Source organism: Haliotis cracherodii, unplaced genomic scaffold, assembly GCF_022045235.1.
Source record: "Haliotis cracherodii isolate W230 unplaced genomic scaffold, xgHalCrac1.p SCAF_20, whole genome shotgun sequence".
In the NCBI taxonomy this organism is placed as follows: Eukaryota; Metazoa; Mollusca; class Gastropoda; order Lepetellida; family Haliotidae; genus Haliotis; species Haliotis cracherodii.
In genome coordinates, this window is record NW_027266276.1 from 16,772,790 (window position 1) to 16,792,769 (window position 19,980).

The window sequence follows — 19,980 nt, forward strand, 5'->3', positions numbered from 1 at the left end:
CAAGATTCGTAAAATCCCCTGACAAATAAATGCTGATACAGGAAGGAAGACGACACCTTTGTCATCCTCAGACCCCATCCCCCCCCCCCCCCCCCCCCACCACCACCCCCCCCCACCCCCCAAAAACAAAAAATAACTAAGTCTGTTAATATCTCCACACTAACCATGAGAACTAAGAACATCTGCTCCAGCAACCTTGTGGGGGCACGGGTGGCCCAGTGGTCTACGGTGCCGCGATTCGCTGTGCAGAAACCAGTGATTGTGGGTTCGACTGTCGGTTCGCCCCGATTATGTTTCTAGGTTTGTCAGCACCATGCCCGTGCTCGTGGGTTTCACCGAAGTGGTAAACGTCTGAGACCTGCATCACTTCGGTCTTTCCTCCCTACGAAGCTCGTCAAGAGAACCATCTCTACCACACTCCAGTCCAAACACAAACCAACCAGACCAAAAAACATGCGTTCCATGCAAAAGTTTACTTTTATGCAAGCAGGATCGAGGCAACGTGATGTTGCAAGACAATTTAACGTCCACAAAAACACCATTTGGTATTTATGGCAACGTTGGCAACAGACGACTGCAGTCAGAGACCATCCTCGGAGTGGCAGGCCACGCGTAACCAATAATCGACAAGACAACTGGGTTCGGACAACACACCTTCGAAATCGATTACAGCCAGCAACAGTGACTGCAAGAAGCATCCCTGGCCTTCGACGAATATCTTCACAAACCGTACGTCGCCGCCTCAGATGTGCAGGGATTGTCGCCAGAAGACCCGCCAGACGTCCCATTTTGACAGGAAACCACTGTCAAGCACGTCTACAGTGGTGCAGACAGCGTCTAGGCTGGACGGCCATGCAGTGGGGACAAGTTCTATTCACTGACGAGTGTCGTTTTCACCTCAGCCACAGCGATGGACGGATTCGAGTGTACCGACGTCGAGGTGAACGATACGTCAATCATTGTGTCATGGAAGAAGATCGGTTCGGGGTCGGCAGTGTGATGGTATGGGGTGGGATTACAGCAAGACAGTGCACCCGTTTGATAGTGGTAGAGGGAAATCTAAATGGACAGCGCTACCGCGACGAGATATTCTTCCGTTTTTTCGACGTCATGGCCTAGGCATTACCTTTCAACATGACAACGCCCGTCCTCATATTGCTTGACTTGTTCAGGATTCTCTTCAACAAAACAACGTGAATGTCGTCTCCTGGCCGGCTCGCTCCCCTGATCTCTCACCAATCGAGCACATGTGGGATGAGATGGATCGGCGCCTTCGACGTCAACCACGTGTTCCATCGACACTCCAGGAACTTCGAAACATGCTCCAGCAGATATGGACAGATATCCCACAAGACTTTGTGCGACGCCTGGTCCATTCCATGAGACGAAGATGTGTTGCTTGCATCGCAACCAGAGGTGGACACATACGCTATTGATTTGTAAATTGACATTTTGGCATGTTCATGTTTTTTTTATGAAATCACGCATTTTCTGAAGTCAGTATGGCAAATTAACCACTTGAACACTTACAGGAGTCTTTTATCTGCTGCAAACCGAAGTTGTTTCAGATTTGATAAAAACATTACTTTGCATTAAATCTTATTCAATGTCACAGGAAGTTTTGTCACGTGGACTCTTTAAAAGGAGATGGCATGGTTTTTTTCTCATTATTTTCTGCTCACTGAGTACCATTCAATTCTGACAAATAACATAATTACGCATTTAAGTATGAACACTTATTTAAGCATGTTTATTGACACCACAATGTTGGTGCACTCATAATTTATTGACTTCACGCAAGAGAAAATAACACACTGGATTCATAGTGAACATGAAGTAAACACCTTAAAAGGGGACGCAACTCTGTGGAATTAACCTCGTGTGACCGTGCGCAGTGTCGGAGATTGTTGATATGTTTTATTCACTATCCCAAGCCTCATGTGGTTCCCACTGGTCATATACATGTAATATTGCACCGAGACGAGCTGAGTATTATGTCTGAGCACGCTCTGGAATATGCCTCCTGACTAACACAGACTAATTAGTGTTTCTACCCTCTTTTTGTACGCTCTGCCTGATTTAGTTTGATTTTGGGAGATCATAAGTTGTCGTGAAGTAATGCTGTCCACGGCCATCGGACTGACAGTGCATAATACTGTGGCAAAGTTGCAAGCAGCCAATCCAGTATCAATGTGCAATCCAAGGATTCGTCAAGGCATATGATTAAATAAAATGTGAATATATAATACGTGCATGCATTTTTATAGTTCACCTTGCTTAATAACGTTCAAAAGATCATGTAACAAAAGAGGTTGGCATGTGTTTATTGTGCATAGTTTTTGTCGAGTAATCTAAGGGGCTGAGTGAGGCAAGCATTAATTAATCTTTAATAAAGTCATGAACTGAGTATTAAACATGTGAATGACGACATACACAGATACGGGGTTATTCCTGAACATAGGAAGTACCGTGATCGGAGATAGGGAGATGATGTACAGTGGTCGGAGACAGGGAGATGATGTACCGGGGTCGGGGAGAGGGAGATGATGTACTGTGGTCGGGGATAGGGAGATGATGTACCGTGGTCGGGGAGAGGGAGATGATGTACTGTGGTCGGGGATAGGGAGATGATGTACTGTGGTCGGGGAGAGGGAGATGATGTACTGTGGTCGGGGAGAGGGAGATGATGTACCGTGGTCGGGGACAGGGAGATGATGTACTGTGGTCGGGGAGAGGGAGATGATGTACCGTGGTCGGGGAGAGGGAGATGATGTACCGTGGTCGGGGATAGGGAGATGATGTAACGTGGTCGGGGACAGGGAGATGATGTACTGTGGTCGGGGAGAGGGAGATGATGTACCGTGGTCGGGGAGAGGGAGATGATGTACCGTAGTCGGGGATAGGGAGATGATGTAACGTGGTCGGGGAGAGGGAGATGATGTACTGTGGTCGGGGATAGGGAGATGATGTAACGTGGTCGGGGACAGGGAGATGATGTACCGTGGTCGGGGATAGGGAGATGATGTAACGTGGTCGGGGACAGGGAGATGATGTACTGTGGTCGGGGATAGGGAGATGATGTACCGTGGTCGGGGACAGTGAGATGATGTACCGTGGTCGGGGACAGTGAGATGATGTACAGTGGTCGGGGAGAGGGAGATGATGTACTGTGGTCGGGGAGAGGGAGATGATGTACAGTGGTCGGAGACAGGGAGATGATGTACCGTGGTCGGGGACAGTGAGATGATGCACCGTGGTTTGGTACCCAAGGATTATGTTATGTCACTAATTACGATAATGAAGCTGTATATACATGTATATGGTCACTAATGGCTTCGAGTGAAATGCCAGGACAACTCTTCATTGCTTTGTGCCTGAACAAATATGTAGTACTACATATGTTATCTCTCCTTGATACACGTTTAATATGACTCCTTGCGCCTGGGCAAGCGAGATGTGTAACGCGTGATGTCTGAGGGCCTGATTCACACTTGTCGGGATACAAATAAATCCTGATCATGATACATGTCACTTCTGTCTGCAGTGTGTATCCATGTCACACACACAAAAACCATATACCCTTACCAGAATACATATCAACAACATTACATGAATGTTACCGAGTAGTTAGTCAGATTTTATACTTTATATGCCCAATCAGTAATTTGTAAGTTATTTAAGTCTATTTTAATATGATAAAAAAATAGAGCTGTTACATCCTTTCTAGAAATAGCATGGAATGGTGATATTGCAACACTTTTTTAAAAGGGTGTGTGGTTGGCCTGAACAAGTCGACTGAAATCTGCTTCGTTAGTTTGCTTTCAAAATTTAGGTTTAACCTATTTTGTTCTCTTCAATTTCGTTTTTCATAAATAATACGAATATTAATAAATATGACTACATGTATATGAAATATATTCTGTTTTTAAAACGCACCTCTATCTGCGAGTACCATTCGCTCTACAGACCTGGGTCCTTCGGATTGCCAGAATCTTATCTTGAGTGAACACCTGCCCCGATTGTGCTGCTTGGTTTGTCAGCACAATACCCGTACACGTGACTACACCTACATTAGGGGACACCGTGATACAGACTGAATTACCGTTCAAAGTCAGGTGATCCGGATCTTCAACTAACTTGTACCCCAAGGCTTAGCCATTGGTTGAACTATGCTGCATTCTCATTTTCCATGCGCATTTTGTTTCAGTGTGGAGGGGAACTAAATTATCGATTTGTAAAGTAAATTTTCAAATTTACAAATGCTCTTCGACCATAACAGGTGAACATTTAACATTGCTTTCATCAAGCTTCAACTTTGCATGCCGGAGCCAGCATGTTTTCTGTACCTATTCCGTGTTTGTGCGTTTGTGACCATAGAAGCGTACAAAATATATCGATCCCGTGTTAAATACATAATCACTATCCTGTTAATGGGACCTGTTGTTCTTCGTCAATGCGCTTGCATCAGACAAAGCGCCTGAACACTGTCTAGGGGAGACAACCCCTGAAGGTATAGTTCACTGATGCTCGGTTGTGTCAAATGAACTTTACCGTGAAGTCACACTGAACAAACTCTGAACATGGAGAAGGGTACAATTAACGGACGTCTAACGTCACCACTGTATCGTATAGCGAGTGTGAGATTATTTGCTCTTTTGTCACAATGTTTCCTTCTGCTTAGCCCACATAGAAGTAATTGTTCAGTTTCATCACTTTATTTTATTCTTAAGTTGTGGCAGGGAAATGCTCTCTTTAACTAAACTTTCACAAACACCTATTTACTTCTAATCGGTAAGATGTACAATGTACATGTACTTCATTTTTTTCTTAAACATTATTTGGCTTTAAAAAGTTTCAGTTCTTCTTATCATCAGTTATATTTGTGAGTGGGTGAGTGAGTTGGGTTTAACGCCGCTTTCAGCAGTAGTCCAGGTTTTTACGACGCGTCAGCTTGATGCGGGATAAGAAGTATCATAAACACTTACAGGAAAAAATCTTTCTCTTAGTTATCCTTATTTCTTAACATGTTCATTTCATGCCTGATCCTTTGTATTTGGATAGTTTTGTTGTACCAGCTGTAAGATATACATCACTCTTCATAGAGTATAAATCAAACGGTAGGCTGTCATTTCTCTATGCTAAGTGGATGCGCAAAGCTGTAATTCCAAGTTCCTATATTCCAGATGCCGCATCACCTTGCAATCTATGCATAGCTTCCCATATCATCTTACCATCCTCCTCAGTAGATAGAAAGTAATACCTTCCGGACAAAAGCATTCCTGTGGAGCGTGGAGTACCAACAAAAGCATTCCTGTGGAGCATAGAATTTCCAACAAATTCCTGTGGAGCATAGAATTTCCAACAAAAGCATTCCTGGGGAGTATAGAATTTCCAACAAAAGCATTCCTGTTACCTTCCGGACAAAATCATTCCTGTGGAGCGTGGAATTTCCAACAAAAGCATTCCCGTGGAGCGTGGAATTTCCAACAAAAGCATTCCTGTGGAGCGTGGAATTTCCAACAAAAGCATTTCTGTGGAGCGTAGAATTTCCAACAAATTCCTGTGGAGCATAGAATTTCCAACAAAAGCATTCCTGTGGAGCGTGGAATTTCCAACAAAAGCATTCCTGTGGAGCGTGGAATTTCCAACAAAAGCATTCCTGTGGAGCGTGGAATTTCCAACAAAATCATTCCTGTGGAGCATAGAATTTCCAACAAAAGCATTTCTGTGGAGCGTAGAATTTCCAACAAATTCCTGTGGAGCATAGAATTTCCAACAAAAGCATTCCTGTGGAGCGTAGAAATTCCAACAAAAGCATTCCTGGGGAGCGTGGAGTACCAACAAAAGCATTCCTGTGGAGCATAGAATTTCCAACAAATTCCTGTGGAGCATAGAATTTCCAACAAAAGCATTCCTGGGGAGTATAGAATTTCCAACAAAAGCATTCCTGTTACCTTCCGGACAAAAGTGGTCCTGTGGAGCGTGAAATTTCCAACAAAAGCATTCCTGTGGAGCGTGGAATTTCCAACAAAAGCATTCCCGTGGAGCGTGGTGTACCAACAAAAGCATTCCTGTGGAGTATAGAATTTCCAACAAATTCCTGTGGAGCATAGAATTTCCAACAAAAGCATTCCTGGGGAGTATAGAATTTCCAACAAAAGCATTCCTGTTACCTTCCGGACAAAAGTGGTCCTGTGGAGCGTGAAATTTCCAACAAAAGCATTCCTGTGGAGCGTGAAATTTCCAACAAAAGCATTCCTGTAGAGCGTGGAATTTCCAACAAAAGCATTCCCGTTGAGCGTGGAGTACCAACAAAAGCATTCCTGTGGAGCGTGGAATTTCCAACAAAAGCATTCCCGTGGAGCGTGGAGTACCAACAAAAGCATTCCTGTGGAGCATAGAATTTCCAACAAAAGCATTCCTGGGGAGTATAGAATTTCCAACAAAAGCATTCCCGTTGAGCGTGGAGTACCAACAAAAGCATTCCTGTGGAGCATAGAATTTCCAACAAAAGCATTCCTGTGGAGCGTAGAATTTCCAACAAAAGCATTTCTGTGGAGCGTAGAATTTCCAACAAATTCCTGTGGAGCATAGAATTTCCAACAAAAGCATTCCCGTGGGGCGTGGAGTACCAACAAAAGCATTCCTGTGGAGCATAGAATTTCCAACAAAAGCATTCCTGGGGAGTATAGAATTTCCAACAAAAGCATTCCTGTTACCTTCCGGACAAAAGCAGTCATGTGGAGCGTGGAATTTCCAACAAAATCATTCCTGCGGAGCGTGGAATTTCCAACAAAAGCATTCCTGTGGAGCATAGAATTTCCAACAAATTCCTGTGGAGCATAGAATTTCCAACAAAAGCATTCCTGTGGAGCGTAGAATTTCCAACAAATTCCTGTGGAGCATAGAATTTCAAACAAAAGCATTCCTGTTACCTTCCGGACAAAAGCAGGCCTGTGGAGCGTGAAATTTCCAACAAAAGCATTCCTGTGGAGCGTGGAATTTCCAACAAAAGCATTCCTGTGGAGCGTAGAATTTCCAACAAAAGCATTCCTGTGGAGCGTGGAATTTCCAACAAAAGCATTCCCGTGAAGCGTGGAATTTCCAACAAAAACATTCCTGTGGAGCAGCATTCCTATGGAGCGTAGAGTAAAGAAACAAAGAAAGCATTCTTGTGAAGCATACCACAGAGGCCAGTCAATACCTTTCAAACAATAGAAGTTAACAATAACATTCCAGGATCAACGTTTCAACCACTAATAGTATGTATGGTGCGATGAATACTCAGTAACAAATGAAACGCTAAAGGAAGTCAAAGTACACTAATGAAATTCAACTTTATAGAAGTTAAGCAGTGTTTAACTGTTGAAGCTTTCATTCGGGCTTAAACAGCGATCTTATTACAAGACGAAATCGTCACGCCAGTATACATCTTGAATCTGATCATGGGAACCCGAACAACTGACTAGTATGTGTTTTTTTACACCAGAACTTCAGTGTTTAGTCAACATTTTTCTACTGAGATTGTTATCGAAGGAATAGCATTTAACTGTGCTGAGCAGTATTACATGTATAAAAAAGTTTGTATGTTCAGAGATTGGGAAACTGCGCATAAGATTTTAAAGTGTGTTTCTGCCACCGAACAAAAACTTTTAGGTAGAAGTGTAAGATGTTTTAATCAACGCCAATGGGATGCTTAGAGTTCCAATGTGGTGTATGCAGCATCTTAAGCTAAATTAACACAGTCTGTTTTTCTGAAGAAACAACTGTTAGACACTTTTCCCAAGATCTTGGTAGAAGCGAGTCCGTATGATCGTGTGTGGGGTGTGGGTCCATCACAGCATGACCCTAATATTCTTAATCCATCTAAATGGAAAGGCAGTAATAGACTTGGTCAGATCTTAATGATGGTTAGAAATGAAATAAGGAACACAGAGCCAAGTGAAAACTTATGACTTTAAATGTGTTACAGTGATGTAACTTGCTATTTTGAACAGAGGCAAGAAAACTACATTCTACTCGTGGAAGCAGGTCATGCGGATGCCACACACTCTAAATGACCCAGTCATAACAAGATTGCCTGAGTGGTTTAAAAGTTGATGGACAATTATAACAACACCTTACATTCTTCTTTCCCCAACATTTCTCCAGTTCTAGTCAAGAAGAAGAATGAACTGAAAGTATGGGAACATTTGTATGTGAAGCCGTTGTTACTTAAAAAAAGCTCAAAACACAACAGGTCAAAGTCATTTGTATTTAAAGTAGGGGATCTTGTCACATTCCATACCTCCGGAGACCTTTCAGTAAGGAACTCGATCTGAAGTGGACTCAGGAGCTGTTTAAGGTGGCTAGGCGATACAAGAGACAAGAGATAGCACAGTATAAGATCAAAGACTTTCACGATAAACTGATAGAAGGTACGTCTTATGCCAACGAGCTACAAAAGGTGGAGAAAAAGGAAAATGTCTTGTGGCAGGTAGAGAAGATTTTAAAGAGAAAACGTGTGAAAGGGAAAACCTACTTGTTAGTGAGGTGGTTGGGCTGGCCGAGTTCCTTCGATTTTTATGTGGAGGAAAGTGAACTGAAAGATATCTGATGGAAAGGTACATATTTCTCAAAAGCTCAGACTCCAAACAATCTTATTTTAACGAGAATACGCCTTATCATTTTTGTGTCAAACTTAATCAAATGTTGAATTTTGATGGATTCTGGGTTGTGTCTTTAATGGAGATTAATTTTGGTAAACTTGACATCACCCACATGAATGATCCATATGTGGACGTGTTATGCAATCTGTGTGATAGTTCTTTGGCAGGTGAACAGCAGTTGCCTTTATTGAGACGGCTTGATCTCAAACAAGGTCCTTACTATAGCTTTGCCCATGAATACAATATTCTGATTAAAGTCAAAGAATCTCCACACATAGAGGTGCGTATAAAGGCCAGTAACGGCATGTCACCCTCATTTCTAAAGGAAGTGACATATGTGACACTGCACTTGAGACGGTATCCCTTTGTTGATTAACCATGGAGTCCACACTTTTGTATGTTCCCGATTACGTCAAATGGACCCACTATTTCAAGAAACACATGAAAGGAACATCTGCCTTAGTGAACGGTAAACCACAGGTGAAAGTGATCCCGACACGACTTCTAGTGAAGACCAAAGAACCCAAGATCAAACTGGAAGTGACATCAGAGACGCAGAATATTGTTGAGAGAGCCAATGCCAAAGAAAAGCGACGGAAATCTTTAGAACGAGCTGCAGGTGATCGAATCACCACTTCAAAGAAGATCCGTCAGACAGATAACATTCCATCCAAGACCGCTAAGGTTCTCCAGAGTACCCCTGTTCCAGAAAACGACGTTTTCAGTTAATCATGTGACTATTGAATGATAAAGACTTTGAGGAACTGATACCGCCCTCTCTCAATCTGTTTATTTTACCACCATACCAGACCAACATCCATCAACATTATTTTGATGAAGTGCGACCATTCAGCCAAATCAATGATTCTTCACCGTTGGAATTTCAAGTAACGAATGCTGGAAGTGTTTACATTGACCTGAACCGTACCCGCCTACATGTGAAGCTCAAGGTGAAACATGCAGATGGCACTGATCTTGTTGACAAGGAACATATTGTCCCTGTCAACTTGTTTCTGCAGGCCCTCTTTTCCCAGGTGTCAGTGTACCTGCAGAATCAGTTGGTATCTTCTACAAACAACCATTATGCTTACAAGAGCATGATGAAAACTCTACTCAACTATGGAACAGAAGCTAAAACTTCACAGCTGTCATCTCATCTCTTCAACAAAGATGTGTCTGAATCCAACAAAGATGTGTCTGGAGCGTGGAATTTCCAACAAAAGCATTCCCGTGGAGCGTGGAGTACCAACAAAAGCATTCCTGTGGAGCATAGAATTTCCAACAAAAGCATTCCTGGGGAGTATAGAATTTCCAACAAAAGCATTCCTGTTACCTTCCGGACAAAAGCAGTCATGTGGAGCGTGGAATTTCCAACAAAATCATTCCTGCGGAGCGTGGAATTTCCAACAAAAGCATTCCTGTGGAGCATAGAATTTCCAACAAATTCCTGTGGAGCATAGAATTTCCAACAAAAGCATTCCTGTGGAGCGTAGAATTTCCAACAAATTCCTGTGGAGCATAGAATTTCAAACAAAAGCATTCCTGTTACCTTCCGGACAAAAGCAGGCCTGTGGAGCGTGAAATTTCCAACAAAAGCATTCCTGTGGAGCGTGGAATTTCCAACAAAAGCATTCCTGTGGAGCGTAGAATTTCCAACAAAAGCATTCCTGTGGAGCGTGGAATTTCCAACAAAAGCATTCCCGTGAAGCGTGGAATTTCCAACAAAAACATTCCTGTGGAGCAGCATTCCTATGGAGCGTAGAGTAAAGAAACAAAGAAAGCATTCTTGTGAAGCATACCACAGAGGCCAGTCAATACCTTTCACACAATAGAAGTTAACAATAACATTCCAGGATCAACGTTTCAACCACTAATAGTATGTATGGTGCGATGAATACTCAGTAACAAATGAAACGCTAAAGGAAGTCAAAGTACACTAATGAAATTCAACTTTATAGAAGTTAAGCAGTGTTTAACTGTTGAAGCTTTCATTCGGGCTTAAACAGCGATCTTATTACAAGACGAAATCGTCACGCCAGTATACATCTTGAATCTGATCATGGGAACCCGAACAACTGACTAGTATGTGTTTTTTTACACCAGAACTTCAGTGTTTAGTCAACATTTTTCTACTGAGATTGTTATCGAAGGAATAGCATTTAACTGTGCTGAGCAGTATTACATGTATAAAAAAGTTTGTATGTTCAGAGATTGGGAAACTGCGCATAAGATTTTAAAGTGTGTTTCTGCCACCGAACAAAAACGTTTAGGTAGAAGTGTAAGATGTTTTAATCAACGCCAATGGGATGCTTAGAGTTCCAATGTGGTGTATGCAGCATCTTAAGCTAAATTAACACAGTCTGTTTTTCTGAAGAAACAACTGTTAGACACTTTTCCCAAGATCTTGGTAGAAGCGAGTCCGTATGATCGTGTGTGGGGTGTGGGTCTATCACAGCATGACCCTAATATTCTTAATCCATCTAAATGGAAAGGCAGTAATAGACTTGGTCAGATCTTAATGATGGTTAGAAATGAAATAAGGAACACAGAGCCAAGTGAAAACTTATGACTTTAAATGTGTTACAGTGATGTAACTTGCTATTTTGAACAGAGGCAAGAAAACTACATTCTACTCGTGGAAGCAGGTCATGCGGATGCCACACACTCTAAATGACCCAGTCATAACAAGATTGCCTGAGTGGTTTAAAAGTTGATGGACAATTATAACAACACCTTACATTCTTCTTTCCCCAACATTTCTCCAGTTCTAGTCAAGAAGAAGAATGAACTGAAAGTATGGGAACATTTGTATGTGAAGCCGTTGTTACTTAAAAAAAGCTCAAAACACAACAGGTCAAAGTCATTTGTATTTAAAGTAGGGGATCTTGTCACATTCCATACCTCCGGAGACCTTTCAGTAAGGAACTCGATCTGAAGTGGACTCAGGAGCTGTTTAAGGTGGCTAGGCGATACAAGAGACAAGAGATAGCACAGTATAAGATCAAAGACTTTCACGATAAACTGATAGAAGGTACGTCTTATGCCAACGAGCTACAAAAGGTGGAGAAAAAGGAAAATGTCTTGTGGCAGGTAGAGAAGATTTTAAAGAGAAAACGTGTGAAAGGGAAAACCTACTTGTTAGTGAGGTGGTTGGGCTGGCCGAGTTCCTTCGATTTTTATGTGGAGGAAAGTGAACTGAAAGATATCTGATGGAAAGGTACATATTTCTCAAAAGCTCAGACTCCAAACAATCTTATTTTAACGAGAATACGCCTTATCATTTTTGTGTCAAACTTAATCAAATGTTGAATTTTGATGGATTCTGGGTTGTGTCTTTAATGGAGATTAATTTTGGTAAACTTGACATCACCCACATGAATGATCCATATGTGGACGTGTTATGCAATCTGTGTGATAGTTCTTTGGCAGGTGAACAGCAGTTGCCTTTATTGAGACGGCTTGATCTCAAACAAGGTCCTTACTATAGCTTTGCCCATGAATACAATATTCTGATTAAAGTCAAAGAATCTCCACACATAGAGGTGCGTATAAAGGCCAGTAACGGCATGTCACCCTCATTTCTAAAGGAAGTGACATATGTGACACTGCACTTGAGACGGTATCCCTTTGTTGATTAACCATGGAGTCCACACTTTTGTATGTTCCCGATTACGTCAAATGGACCCACTATTTCAAGAAACACATGAAAGGAACATCTGCCTTAGTGAACGGTAAACCACAGGTGAAAGTGATCCCGACACGACTTCTAGTGAAGACCAAAGAACCCAAGATCAAACTGGAAGTGACATCAGAGACGCAGAATATTGTTGAGAGAGCCAATGCCAAAGAAAAGCGACGGAAATCTTTAGAACGAGCTGCAGGTGATCGAATCACCACTTCAAAGAAGATCCGTCAGACAGATAACATTCCATCCAAGACCGCTAAGGTTCTCCAGAGTACCCCTGTTCCAGAAAACGACGTTTTCAGTTAATCATGTGACTATTGAATGATAAAGACTTTGAGGAACTGATACCGCCCTCTCTCAATCTGTTTATTTTACCACCATACCAGACCAACATCCATCAACATTATTTTGATGAAGTGCGACCATTCAGCCAAATCAATGATTCTTCACCGTTGGAATTTCAAGTAACGAATGCTGGAAGTGTTTACATTGACCTGAACCGTACCCGCCTACATGTGAAGCTCAAGGTGAAACATGCAGATGGCACTGATCTTGTTGACAAGGAACATATTGTCCCTGTCAACTTGTTTCTGCAGGCCCTCTTTTCCCAGGTGTCAGTGTACCTGCAGAATCAGTTGGTATCTTCTACAAACAACCATTATGCTTACAAGAGCATGATGAAAACTCTACTCAACTATGGAACAGAAGCTAAAACTTCACAGCTGTCATCTCATCTCTTCAACAAAGATGTGTCTGAATCCAACAAAGATGTGTCTGGAGCGTGGAATTTCCAACAAAAGCATTCCCGTGGAGCGTGGAGTACCAACAAAAGCATTCCTGTGGAGCATAGAATTTCCAACAAAAGCATTCCTGGGGAGTATAGAATTTCCAACAAAAGCATTCCTGTTACCTTCCGGACAAAAGCAGTCATGTGGAGCGTGGAATTTCCAACAAAATCATTCCTGCGGAGCGTGGAATTTCCAACAAAAGCATTCCTGTGGAGCATAGAATTTCCAACAAATTCCTGTGGAGCATAGAATTTCCAACAAAAGCATTCCTGTGGAGCGTAGAATTTCCAACAAATTCCTGTGGAGCATAGAATTTCAAACAAAAGCATTCCTGTTACCTTCCGGACAAAAGCAGGCCTGTGGAGCGTGAAATTTCCAACAAAAGCATTCCTGTGGAGCGTGGAATTTCCAACAAAAGCATTCCTGTGGAGCGTAGAATTTCCAACAAAAGCATTCCTGTGGAGCGTGGAATTTCCAACAAAAGCATTCCCGTGAAGCGTGGAATTTCCAACAAAAACATTCCTGTGGAGCAGCATTCCTATGGAGCGTAGAGTAAAGAAACAAAGAAAGCATTCTTGTGAAGCATACCACAGAGGCCAGTCAATACCTTTCACACAATAGAAGTTAACAATAACATTCCAGGATCAACGTTTCAACCACTAATAGTATGTATGGTGCGATGAATACTCAGTAACAAATGAAACGCTAAAGGAAGTCAAAGTACACTAATGAAATTCAACTTTATAGAAGTTAAGCAGTGTTTAACTGTTGAAGCTTTCATTCGGGCTTAAACAGCGATCTTATTACAAGACGAAATCGTCACGCCAGTATACATCTTGAATCTGATCATGGGAACCCGAACAACTGACTAGTATGTGTTTTTTTACACCAGAACTTCAGTGTTTAGTCAACATTTTTCTACTGAGATTGTTATCGAAGGAATAGCATTTAACTGTGCTGAGCAGTATTACATGTATAAAAAAGTTTGTATGTTCAGAGATTGGGAAACTGCGCATAAGATTTTAAAATGTGTTTCTGCCACCGAACAAAAACGTTTAGGTAGAAGTGTAAGATGTTTTAATCAACGCCAATGGGATGCTTAGAGTTCCAATGTGGTGTATGCAGCATCTTAAGCTAAATTAACACAGTCTGTTTTTCTGAAGAAACAACTGTTAGACACTTTTCCCAAGATCTTGGTAGAAGCGAGTCCGTATGATCGTGTGTGGGGTGTGGGTCTATCACAGCATGACCCTAATATTCTTAATCCATCTAAATGGAAAGGCAGTAATAGACTTGGTCAGATCTTAATGATGGTTAGAAATGAAATAAGGAACACAGAGCCAAGTGAAAACTTATGACTTTAAATGTGTTACAGTGATGTAACTTGCTATTTTGAACAGAGGCAAGAAAACTACATTCTACTCGTGGAAGCAGGTCATGCGGATGCCACACACTCTAAATGACCCAGTCATAACAAGATTGCCTGAGTGGTTTAAAAGTTGATGGACAATTATAACAACACCTTACATTCTTCTTTCCCCAACATTTCTCCAGTTCTAGTCAAGAAGAAGAATGAACTGAAAGTATGGGAACATTTGTATGTGAAGCCGTTGTTACTTAAAAAAAGCTCAAAACACAACAGGTCAAAGTCATTTGTATTTAAAGTAGGGGATCTTGTCACATTCCATACCTCCGGAGACCTTTCAGTAAGGAACTCGATCTGAAGTGGACTCAGGAGCTGTTTAAGGTGGCTAGGCGATACAAGAGACAAGAGATAGCACAGTATAAGATCAAAGACTTTCACGATAAACTGATAGAAGGTACGTCTTATGCCAACGAGCTACAAAAGGTGGAGAAAAAGGAAAATGTCTTGTGGCAGGTAGAGAAGATTTTAAAGAGAAAACGTGTGAAAGGGAAAACCTACTTGTTAGTGAGGTGGTTGGGCTGGCCGAGTTCCTTCGATTTTTATGTGGAGGAAAGTGAACTGAAAGATATCTGATGGAAAGGTACATATTTCTCAAAAGCTCAGACTCCAAACAATCTTATTTTAACGAGAATACGCCTTATCATTTTTGTGTCAAACTTAATCAAATGTTGAATTTTGATGGATTCTGGGTTGTGTCTTTAATGGAGATTAATTTTGGTAAACTTGACATCACCCACATGAATGATCCATATGTGGACGTGTTATGCAATCTGTGTGATAGTTCTTTGGCAGGTGAACAGCAGTTGCCTTTATTGAGACGGCTTGATCTCAAACAAGGTCCTTACTATAGCTTTGCCCATGAATACAATATTCTGATTAAAGTCAAAGAATCTCCACACATAGAGGTGCGTATAAAGGCCAGTAACGGCATGTCACCCTCATTTCTAAAGGAAGTGACATATGTGACACTGCACTTGAGACGGTATCCCTTTGTTGATTAACCATGGAGTCCACACTTTTGTATGTTCCCGATTACGTCAAATGGACCCACTATTTCAAGAAACACATGAAAGGAACATCTGCCTTAGTGAACGGTAAACCACAGGTGAAAGTGATCCCGACACGACTTCAAGTGAAGACCAAAGAACCCAAGATCAAACTGGAAGTGACATCAGAGACGCAGAATATTGTTGAGAGAGCCAATGCCAAAGAAAAGCGACGGAAATCTTTAGAACGAGCTGCAGGTGATCGAATCACCACTTCAAAGAAGATCCGTCAGACAGATAACATTCCATCCAAGACCGCTAAGATTCTCCAGAGTACCCCTGTTCCAGAAAACGACGTTTTCAGTTAATCATGTGACTATTGAATGATAAAGACTTTGAGGAACTGATACCGCCCTCTCTCAATCTGTTTATTTTACCACCATACCAGACCAACATCCATCAACATTATTTTGATGAAGTGCGACCATTCAGCCAAATCAATGATTCTTCACCGTTGGAATTTCAAGTAACGAATGCTGGAAGTGTTTACATTGACCTGAACCGTACCCGCCTACATGTGAAGCTCAAGGTGAAACATGCAGATGGCACTGATCTTGTTGACAAGGAACATATTGTCCCTGTCAACTTGTTTCTGCAGGCCCTCTTTTCCCAGGTGTCAGTGTACCTGCAGAATCAGTTGGTATCTTCTACAAACAACCATTATGCTTACAAGAGCATGATGAAAACTCTACTCAACTATGGAACAGAAGCTAAAACTTCACAGCTGTCATCTCATCTCTTCAACAAAGATGTGTCTGAATCCAACAATGATGTGGAATCGACTGATCCCTACACTCGTCTCAATACAGGAGTGCAATCTCGTGGCGGTTTCATTAATACTAGTCTTGACCATGTCGGGGCCATTGTATGAAGATATCTTTCACATAAACAGACATTTGGTCAATGTAGTGGATTTGACAGTGAAGCTGTACCGCTCCTCGCCCCAGTTCTGTTTGATGAGTGGCAAAACAGGTCAAGATTACAAGGTGGAAATTCTGGATACCTACCTGAAGGTGTGTAAACTGAAAGTCAATCCAGCTCTTATTTTGGCGTACAACATCTTGTTTCAAGACAGCAATGCTTTGTATCCTTACACCAAAAGTGAGGTCAAGGTGACAAGCATCCCCACCACTCAACTGACACATACTATTGACAATCTGTCGAATCCTATTGCTAACCGTTACATTGTAGGCTTTGTACTCAGCAACAGCTTGAATGGATCTTACACTGGTAACCCCTACAACTTCCAATCTAGTATGGTGAAAAACATCAGCCTCTACATCAATGGTGCCAGTGTCCCCGGACGTCCCATGCAGGCAGATGACGTTGAGTCCTATGTGCAGATGTTCGATGGGTTGTGTCTGTGGAAAGAAAATACAGGAAACGGAATCACTCGGAGCGACTTTTTGCTCGGGAGTGCCCTGTTCGTCTTCGACATTGATAAAGGCTATGTACTTCAAAGGAAACTGTTTGACAGTCTGGGTGAGCCAGTGAATTCCGTTTTTGACTTGTACTTAAAAACCTATGTCAATCAATAACAGCACAACAGAAGACAGTTACAGTCCTCATCATCCAACCTTTGTGGTCATTATTGTTTATATTATTTGTTGTATAAATGCAAAACAGAACTTACCCTTCAAACCCTTGTGCAGATATTTGATGTGCAAGTCCGTTTTAACAATGATGAGCATGTGTTAAAGTTTATCTGTAATTATTTTAGATATTGTTTGTTATCTTGTCATACCTGTGTCATGTAACATACTACTGTACTCGTGTAACCCATTAAAAAATGAAATAAAATGTTTTAGTGTAGTCATTCGAGTTTGTTCTATAAATATAAGTAACTCAGCTGTATTGTCACAGTTGAATTATTGTGCTCAGAGTGAGATCATGGAACGTAAGTGTCTCTTACCAATACAAACACCTACCACCATATCTGTGATTGGTGGATCTTCTGCAGGGAAAACAGTTTGGGTGAAAAGGTTGTTAGAGCAAGCTAATCTGATGTTTGACAAACCTCCCAACCTTATTGTATACTGCTATGCCGTATGGCAAGACATCTACAGTGACATGCAGCAAAACATTTCTAACATTCTTTTTTATGGATTCCCTTCCAACTGAGAATGATTTGAAAATGTGGTTTGAGCAATCTGAAAAGAACATGGTGTTGATCATGGATGACATGATGATGGATATATGTAAAAGTCCACTGATGTTAAATCTCTACACTACATTGTCTCATCATTGGGGAATCAGTGTTATAAATATTCAACAGTCTGCTTATCCTAAGGGGGATTGTAACCGAACTATTTCCTTGAATACACACTACTTCATTTTGCTATCTAACCCACCTTCTGCACATGAATATAAAATCTTGGCAGCTCAAATATTTCCAGGACAAGCCAAATATTTTACTGAATCATTTCGTGATGCAGTGGAGGGAAAGAAATTTCAATATTTAATGATTGACGTATCACCCTATTCCGATCCTCAGTATGGGCGTCTGCGCAGTGGTGTTTTTCCAGATGAAGTATGTATTGTGTACCAACCCAAATAAAAGCTACTGCTGAAAGTTATACCAACCAGTTACCCATCTTACCAATGAACAGATCAGTCGCTTACTGAGGTCATCATGGATGTTTGCGGACGATTTGAAGATATTGCCAACGATTCTTCAGTGATTTCAACCAATGCTGAAGTGTATGGGCATAGCTTTTGTGACAGATTAAAGTCCTTCGCCAGTTGGCCCGTGCAAATGAAACAGTCTCTGAAGACTATGGCACAAGCAGGATTCATTTACACGGGTCAATCAGATAAAGTCTACTGTTTGATGTGTCGATTGCATGTACATAAATGGATGCCAGAAGATGAACCACTAACTGAACATTTCAGGTTATCACCTCAGTGTAGTTACATAAACATGATAGCTTCTAATTCCGAATGAGAGACATCGGCTATGGTGTATGAGGAATATTAGGGTCTAAGCATACATATATAAAAGTCACAATAACCTAGTTGGATCATTTCACATCGTGATCTCTTCACATCAATATGGGTGATTTACTGGAAAAACATCTGTCTTTTCTTCAGACACTACTGCAGGCTAATGTGAAGCAGAGAAAAGCTTTACTTCAATATGTGTCATGTGAACAAAAGCATGCTATTAATAGCATGATGTTAAACATTTTGAAAGGGAATATTCCGCTCTCACTGATGGATAAAACTCGCTTGCACCGTCATAGGTTTCACATTAGAACATTGGCTGCCAAAGAAAGTTTTCCCAATCGGATAAAAAAGGAGGTGTTGATAAGACATCATTCGATCTTGCCTATTTGCATTGCTGCATTGTTAGATTACCTACATCATGAGCAGACCTATGGTTCTCCTGAACAGGAACACATACCAACGCCTGATAGACAACCAGGAAAAGGAGAAGACAGCGACTCAGGAACAACAACAACAACAACAGATAATGACAGTGACTCCGGATTGGGAGACGAGTCCTCTGAGACTGAATGAGACCCCTGAAGAAATCACCCATGATGAAGCACAGATTAAAGCGAATACGAACTTGATTCTGGATCTACTTCTTAAGGATGTGTCATTAACTAAAACGATTGGCAAACTCACCAAACTATGGTAGTTTATCAAGGATCAGATCAGACTGAATGATCAGTTAGAAATTGTGTTAGATAATGAGAATGTGTGGATCGGAACTAACGTTATTGACCTCATTCGTTTTACTGTGATGCATCGTGGGGCTGTTCCTACAGGCAACCGTGACTTTCTCAAACTTTTAAAAATGCTCCATGTACCAAAGAGGCTTTTGTATAAGCCAGATGCAAAGAAAAAGAATGAAAAAAGAAAGAAGGCAAAATCATCTTTATATCTAAAACGACAAGCACAACATGGTGTGCCCGGTGCTAACACTACTGCAAAATTAAGAAAACCAGAGTCTTTCTAACTGTACATGCACATTGAATTCATTACATGTATTCTATGTAACTTTCTGATTGTAAAGCAATAAAATAATGCTTACACATGCGTCTTTAATTATTACTATCTTCCATGTTCATGAGGACTCTGAGCTGCATCTCAAGTCTTTCTTTTCTGTCATCACAGAAGAAATGCCTATGCATATAATCAGAGACATTGTAACGTACAGTGTGCTGGTCTTGAAACTCTAGCCCAAGGCTTACCCTCTGTTGCTTGGCTTTTTCCAAGATGGTTTGAAGGGGCAGATCATTCACTGCACGATCAAAGTATTGAGTAATACACTCGTCACTGTTCATCATGAGACACTGGTGATGTACTTGCGATGGATGATTAACTTCACATCCATAACAATGATCACAACATAACTTTCGAACAAGTCTCTGGAGTTCAT

General features: G+C 41.4%; 1 protein-coding gene across 1 annotated transcript; it reads left to right on the forward strand.

Moving 5' to 3' along the window:
* The first annotated feature begins 16,444 nt into the window (after positions 1-16,444).
* LOC139470045 (uncharacterized protein F54H12.2-like) lies at positions 16,445-19,112 on the forward strand. Its single transcript, XM_071252335.1, has 2 exons — positions 16,445-17,075; positions 18,946-19,112. Exons 1-2 carry the CDS (start codon positions 16,445-16,447, stop codon positions 19,110-19,112), a joined length of 798 nt encoding a protein of 265 aa, XP_071108436.1.
* The last annotated feature ends 868 nt before the right edge of the window (positions 19,113-19,980 follow it).